Source organism: Austrofundulus limnaeus, unplaced genomic scaffold (genome assembly GCF_001266775.1).
Source record: "Austrofundulus limnaeus strain Quisiro unplaced genomic scaffold, Austrofundulus_limnaeus-1.0 Scaffold457, whole genome shotgun sequence".
Classification (NCBI taxonomy): domain Eukaryota; kingdom Metazoa; phylum Chordata; class Actinopteri; order Cyprinodontiformes; family Rivulidae; genus Austrofundulus; species Austrofundulus limnaeus.
The window spans coordinates 176,143-183,269 of NW_013952859.1; the positions used below are offsets into that span (position 1 = coordinate 176,143).

At 40.6% G+C, this 7,127-nt stretch overlaps 1 protein-coding gene across 1 annotated transcript in view; it reads right to left on the bottom strand.

Moving 5' to 3' along the window:
• The window catches only part of LOC106529653 (semaphorin-5B), a 30,457-nt gene that overhangs the window by 10,343 nt on the left and 12,987 nt on the right, over positions 1 to 7,127 (bottom strand). The window contains exons 5-15 of the mRNA XM_014025137.1: positions 5,719 to 5,781; positions 5,529 to 5,627; positions 5,193 to 5,406; positions 4,812 to 5,097; positions 4,543 to 4,678; positions 3,494 to 3,701; positions 3,198 to 3,405; positions 2,896 to 3,013; positions 2,634 to 2,818; positions 1,690 to 1,833; positions 1,420 to 1,567 (exon numbers count right to left, since the gene is read on the bottom strand). Of these exons, the coding sequence (XP_013880591.1) occupies positions 1,420 to 1,567; positions 1,690 to 1,833; positions 2,634 to 2,818; positions 2,896 to 3,013; positions 3,198 to 3,405; positions 3,494 to 3,701; positions 4,543 to 4,678; positions 4,812 to 5,097; positions 5,193 to 5,406; positions 5,529 to 5,627; positions 5,719 to 5,781 (1,809 nt within the window). The remainder of the gene's footprint in view (positions 1 to 1,419; positions 1,568 to 1,689; positions 1,834 to 2,633; positions 2,819 to 2,895; positions 3,014 to 3,197; positions 3,406 to 3,493; positions 3,702 to 4,542; positions 4,679 to 4,811; positions 5,098 to 5,192; positions 5,407 to 5,528; positions 5,628 to 5,718; positions 5,782 to 7,127) is intronic.

A 7,127-nucleotide genomic window follows, 5' to 3' on the forward strand; every position in this document is an offset into this window, starting at 1 on the left:
CGTCCAGAGGACCTATACAATTTTTTTCCTTTTGATTTTTTACCTGGATTACTGAGATGCATCAGGACATCTTCCAGCTGATAATAACTGGGACAATTTAGGAATAACTGGATGGGCTTTTTCAGAATATAATAGGACAAAATTTAAAGAAACAGTTCATCATATTTAAAAAATGTGTTTTATGTGCCTTGTGTCAATGTCTGATTTGATCAGTTAAACAAAAAATGCAATTTAAGCACATTTTCAATTTTTTTTGTAGCACTTTGAGATTTTTGTTAATGAATAGTGCGTTACAAATTAAATTCATAATTATTATTATTATTTATATGAGTTTTACTCAGAAAGTCACATCTAAAAACCCAACTGTAGTACAGTCTGATGAATGTATACTCTGAGCTATTTTAAATTTACATATAAATAAATAATTATTGTCCGTGAGCATAAAAGGTAATGTAATCGCCTGAGAATGAGTTTGTCTGTTGTCTGAAACCAGCGAACAAATTTCAATGAAACTTTCAGAATGTAATAAGTGGATCATCTACAATGAAATAATAAGTCGAGATGGAGGCCAAAAGTGACAACAAAACAGTCCATTGTTCAAATTATAAGCAAAATTTTCAATTTTTAATGTTTTAATTTGCGCTGAGTGCAGAACAGATGGTGCAAGGTTTATTAAATACACAAAGTATGTATTTATTATTGTGACTTACATTGCCAAGTTTTTTTTTATTTTTTTAATTGATTCTTAAATTTCTTTGGTTTGCGACAGGTAGCTGAGGTAAAAATTTGATTTACAGAGCTCATTTTCTATCTTACACCATGTTTACATTGCAGGTGCTTAGATTAAAATTTTCACTCAGATCCACCTTCAAGTTATAATTTAAATACAACCTCCATCAGACTCCAGTGTGAACAGTCCACGGCCCTGAAGCGAAGCGACCCTCAGAAGAAGACATAACGACAAACGTAGCCTGCTGTGTTTACAGAAGTAAATATGGATGTGACATGTTAACGTGTGTGGATCCATTCTGAAGTTGTGCAGCCAACTAAATTGGTATCTGCCATGTTTGTTTGGTCCAATGATGATATTGTGTATTCCAGCACAGAATTATACTTCTGGAAGTATCGATCCCATCAAGGTAGTGTTGATGTCATCCGACACAACTTTTATTTTGTAGCTGAAAATGTGGAGTTCTAAGCTTTAAACTGCATGATAACATCAACATTTGGATCAATCTGTGTGCTTCTATTTCAGTGATGTATGTCATGTCGTGTCAGTTTATTTATATCGCACATAATCTCAACATTCATCCATCATTTACACCTTTTGTGGCTTGTAAGGTCTCTTTGACGAACATCAAATGTGCATTCTGAATACAACCTTGTTCAGACTTGTGTTAGATAAAAGTTCTTCATTACCGTTGCACACCCTGGGCAGCTGTTCCCATTCTGACAGGTTCTAGTCCTTGACTGGACCCCTCCTCCACATTCAGCGCTGCAGTGGGCCCAGGGGCTCCACGCTGTCCACGACACAGGCAGGGGACAAGGCTTCATCTCGTTACAGAGCCTGCAAAAACATCAGCGACACTGTTGTAAAACACCATCAACAAGAAGGACCAACTCCTGACGAGCAGCATCACAGAAACATGTTTCATTTATAGCAGCTGTCATAACGATGGTCCTCCTCACCTCTCCTCCCGACCCTGGCCCACACAGATTCGACCTCCGTGGCGAGGTGAGGGGTTGTTGCAGGACCGCTGCCTTACCTCGAATCCGATGCTGCAGCTACTGCTGCACTGACCCCAGGATGACCAGGGAGTCCAGCCTCCATTTCTGAGAAACATTCACAGGGATCAGATGCTCAGGGAAGCAAATATTTAAAGTGCCTGTGACATGCATATCCTTCACATATGAAAAGTAAAAGAAAACATCTTTAGATTTAAGAAACTTGGCTTAATACATTTGCTTTTACCCATTCTGTCACATAACTGGCATTTCTTCTTTTGAACTTGCAAAAAAAAAAACTTTCTCATAATTGGAGTCACCTATGTATGGAGGTCAAGGGTCACTGAACTTACCAAACCAAACTTTAGTTCCAATAATTAGTTCTAAATGTTTTGAAATCAATAAAATGAACACGGTGCCCAAATTTATGCACCTGTCTAATTTTGTTTAACCAATTATTGCACACTTTCTGTAAATCATATAAATTTCATTTCACTTCTCAAATATCACTGTGTTTGTCTCCTATATGATATATTTAACTGATATTTTTAGTCCAAACAATCAATGATTTTTAAAGGTAAATCAGAAAAATGAACAAGGGTGCCTAAACTTTCACACCCCACTGTACATATGAGCAGGAGAATTTAGATGAGGTAGTAGCTGAAAGTTGTCCCCAACACATACACTTAGCATGGTTTCTTGCAACATCACTTTGTGAGCACAAAGAAAGCGTAACTGTATTTTTCAGGTTTGACCAGAATGGCTACAACACCATCATTTCTCCTCAGAAGATGATCTTGTCTAATAATGCATTCAGGTAATGCATTCCTTTAAGAACTGCTGGGTCTGAACTTTGAAATCAGCAGCTTCAGTCTGGTGTGGTTGATGTTAAAAGATTAAAGACATACCTGGAACAGTTTGCCACCTGGATAGTCGGACCTTTGCATTCAGCTCCTCCACATCTGGCCACCGGTCCATCGCAGGAGCGGGATCGACACACGCAGCTGCTAAAGTAACCCTCGCCGTCATCGTGGTTACAGGGTTGCCACGGGGCCCACGGACCAAACCCACCGTCCTGCGTCAGGTTCCTCACCTCCAGAGAAGATTTGGTAACAGGACTTGAACAAAACAACCTTCCTCCGAGCATAAAATCTACGACTCTGCTCTTACTGGGCATTCTGTGATGTTTTGGGTCCACTGGTTCATGTTGGAGCTGCCTTCAATGGTGGTGCAGCGTTTCTGCTTGAGGTCCCAGCCACAGTAAGGGTCCCGAGCCTCCATGCAGTCACTAATTGGAGTTCAGAACAGATGATATTTACAAAGCAAAAAGACAGAGCTCTGAAAGTGGCCAGCATTTTGGGGTATTTTGCATTATTTTTCAAGCAAAGTGTTTTTAAGTTGAGTCAGTAAATTAAAGAGTTTAGATTAATTTATACTAAACTGATCCTGAGTCAGAGCAACGAGGCTCATACCCTTCAGCTTGGTATCTGGAGCAGCGTTCTAAGGGGATTTTCACCAGTTTGTCGTCGAGCCCAACAAACAGCGATCTGTCGTTGTGGAGGATTTTCAGACTCTTTATTGTTCCTGTTTTCCCCTCAGGAAGGATCCGCAGTTCCTCCAGGAAGCAGCCGTTCAGGCTTTTATTGGTGGTGGCGAGAGCCTTCAGGATGGTGCCGTACTCTGATTGAACAAGAAGAAATTGAAGAAAGAAAATGAAAAACTTCAACCATGGATTCATTTATTGTTWTTGTTCAGGAGTCTAGCTCACCGGTGCCAATGTACATGACATGGTAGAGAGCGTTTCGGCCCTGCACGATGTCCACCACCAGTTTGGAGAAGCGCAGGTTATCCTGGGTRAGCAGGGGGTTGGTGGAGACCGGCTGGACGACGTCGCTCATGAGGAAGAGCCGCTGCGCGTCCTGAAGACTGCGTTCTGTCAGGTTTCCCCCGGGGCCGTCTTCCTCCAGGGTGCCACACTAAAGAAACAATGAGCAAGATGTTAATGCCACAAAAAAGTTTAYATTCATCTCCATCACATTCTAAAATTATTCACTTTATTGATACTTCTGGAAGGAGACATGATACTTGGTACATTTTGTTTATTTGTGTCAGCATCAGAGTCTTCTTTTGTGCAGCAGAAACATCATCAACAATAAAACTGCCATGGGTTCAGACTGTCACAACATAAAACTTGCACAACTAAATGAAAAAAAAAAAACAGCCCAAATCTCAAGTTCTGTTGTGACTTACATATATACATATACAGTACACATATACATATGTCACATAAGTGACTTGTAAATAAAAAAAAAACAGACTGAAAGTGTCTGCGGGTGGATGAAGGTGTCTGGATTGGCAGCAAGCAGCTCAAATTTTAACAACCTGCCCAAAGCTGTTTTTTCCAGCCCAATGTGTGCGAAAGAAACCSAAGTGGGTTAAAACCTGCCCAGTCTGGCAACACTGCAATGGTTCAGCGTATCATTGGGATTCAGCAGGAAATAGGTAGACTGCACTCTCTGGGTTAAGACTGAGGTTTTGCTTCATGAGTGAGGGAAGAATGGAACGTCAGATCAACAGACAAGTCTGTGCTGTGTCAGCAGTATTCTGGACTCTGTGCCAGTCTGTTGTGATGAAGAGGAAGCTGAGCTGTAAGGCGAAGCTCTCTGTTTACCAGTCAGTCTATGTTCCTGCCCTCCCCTATGGCCATGAATTCMTGCTAGTTATCAAAAGAACAAGACCACTGATACAGGTGGTCAAAATTAGTGTTGTTGGATTTAATGTGGATTATTTTCTCTTCGTTTAAAACTGTGATTTTACCTGAAAGTTGGGTATAGGGTTTGGGGTGGAGAGCCATGCAGTGCGGGGGTTCTCCTGGTACCGAAAGGGTCCATTGAAGGCCAGGGTGATGGAGCTCAGATTGAAGGCACAAACAGCAGATGCAGATAAACTGTTCCTGAAGTTAAGGAGGGGGTTAAATAGGGTGTCTTCTCAGTAATGTAAGAATCAACAATGRTTATTCTAAAATGAGAACAGCCAGTTCAGGGAAAATTATTCATTAATTGTGTTAATAATAAAACGCTTCTCACACGTTAGTGGTGAAGATGCCGTAAATGAGTTCTTGCTCAGGTAAGTGGAAGGTGCTCTGCAGCTCGTTGTAGTAAAAAGGGATTTCTCCAGAGCGTGAGCAGTTGAGGCGGGCCTTCATGAACGTGGTCCAGGTGTCCTCCAAAAGGAATCGTCCGCCCATGTCGTTCTTACAGACACGTGCCACTCGGGAGAACACCGTCTTCCCGCAGTCATTTTCCACGGCGGTTTCCCTCAGGAAGAAGTAGGCAAACCGGCCGATCTCGTATGCAGACACAAAATGAGGCTCTGGTGGGAATAAAGTCAGGAAAAATGGTTTCAGACAAGAGTTAATACGAAGGAAGTTAAAAGAATGGCACAAATTATTGTAGGGCGTTGTTAACCATTGAGCCACTTGGAGTTGTACTGAGCAGTTCTCAGAGGTGGCATGTTCCCTAAACTTCTATAGATGACCGGGTCACGTCCAGAGAAATCGATCACCGTAGCAGCATATAACTCGCCCCTCTGCGTCATCATGGCAGTGGAGTTGTGACGCGGATCATAGGGACATCGAGCAACGCCGTTCACTGTGTCCACCGTCTGACTGAGGTTAGAAATCTGACAGAGAGAACAACAAAAGAAAAAAAGGACCTGTCTTTGTCGTAAGGCTTTTTTGATACACTTTTATTCAAAGCAACAAATCAAATTGGGAACATGTTGTGAGAAGCTTTTGTACCTACCTGCCTGGTTATGCAGACTGGTGTGAAAGCGTTGGTCCCACATGTGAAGAGCGTTCTGCCGTTCATCAGCAAAACACGGACGTAGTTTTGACATTCATCCTGCAAAAAAAGGACTGCTCATATCAACAAAGAGTGGAAAGAACTGCTGAACCATACAGATTTATTATAATAGAAATTATGCGGTTGATACCTCAGATTTGCCTTTGCTTTGACATGAGCGTTTTGTGTCTTCATCAGGTGCCCATTTTGTTACCTGAGAAGAACAAAATTCTTATTTTAGGGAGCTTGTGCCTTGAATAGCTTCTGACCTTAAACCTTAAAATGAACAGAAAAAATAAAAGTTGACGTTTTGCCTGAAACGCATTGCCTAAATAATACAATTAATGTAAATGTTTAAAGAGCAAGTGCAGGTTTTTATGTTTTGTTTTTCAGATTTTATAAAAGCTTTTAATTACTGCCTTTTATCTACAGTGTCATATTCTGTGTTGGCAAATGAGAATAACTGGTTATTAAATTAAAACCTTTTACTTTGTGTAGTTTCATAAATGTTATTACTTGTTTCAACTGAGAAAACAAAATCTGCTGCTTTGGTTTCCAAGTCTTATCTCATCTGTTCTTTTTATAAATCTAATCTTGTAGACTTGTAACTGTTTGTAATCTTTTTGCAAAGTCTTTCAAAAACACAGTTTTTTTGACAATTTTTGCTAGTTTGTGTAAAAGCAAATCAGAAATGCTTATACAGTGAACTACTTGAAAATTGTCAATGGGGCCAAATTTGAAAAAATAAATGTAGATTGAAACACAAGTGAAGTTTAACTGGTTTAAGGAGGAAACCGTGCTGACAGAACAGATAAAACAGATTTTATCAAAGTGGGCAAAAATTTAAATCTTGCTAAAACCACACAGTTAGATTTACGGTACTAATGAGTTAAATTTAGGTTACTACCCAGGTTTAGGCTATTCAGTTGGGTTTATGCTACTATTTTGATACGTTCAAAGTACTTCTTAGTTACATTTAGGATATTACTCCGGTTCAGGCTAATACTTAGGTTTACTCTGTTAAGTTGACTGAAGTTTAGATCCAGTCTTGTATTTTACATGTTCTGATCATTGCAGCCATATGGTTTAAAACTGTGATGATCTGTGTTCCTGGTCGACTTCCTGGTRCTGACTACCTGCAGCAGCCTTTTTCACCCTGATTGGTTCCTGGGCATTATAAGGCTCACTCTGTGCTCTGGTCTTTGCTGGAGCATCATCACTCAATGGTAATGTAACGGACACTCAGACTAAGTTCTTTAGCCTGACTAATCTAACCTGTGTTGTTTTTGTCTCTGAAGATCCCAGAGCAAACCTTCCTTGTGCCTGTTGCCCTTGAGCCTCACCTGAAGGAACTCGTTGGTTGAATTACCCATCAGAAACTCACCTGCTGGTCAACTCTCAATGCCTCCTGTGAACAACCTGCTGCCAAACCTCACCTGCTGCTGCTCCTGCCAGCACCACTTACAGCGGGTAAAATAAGTATTGAACATGTCACCATTTTTCTCAGTAAATATATTACTAGAGGTGCTAATGACATGAAATTTTCACCAGATGTTGGTA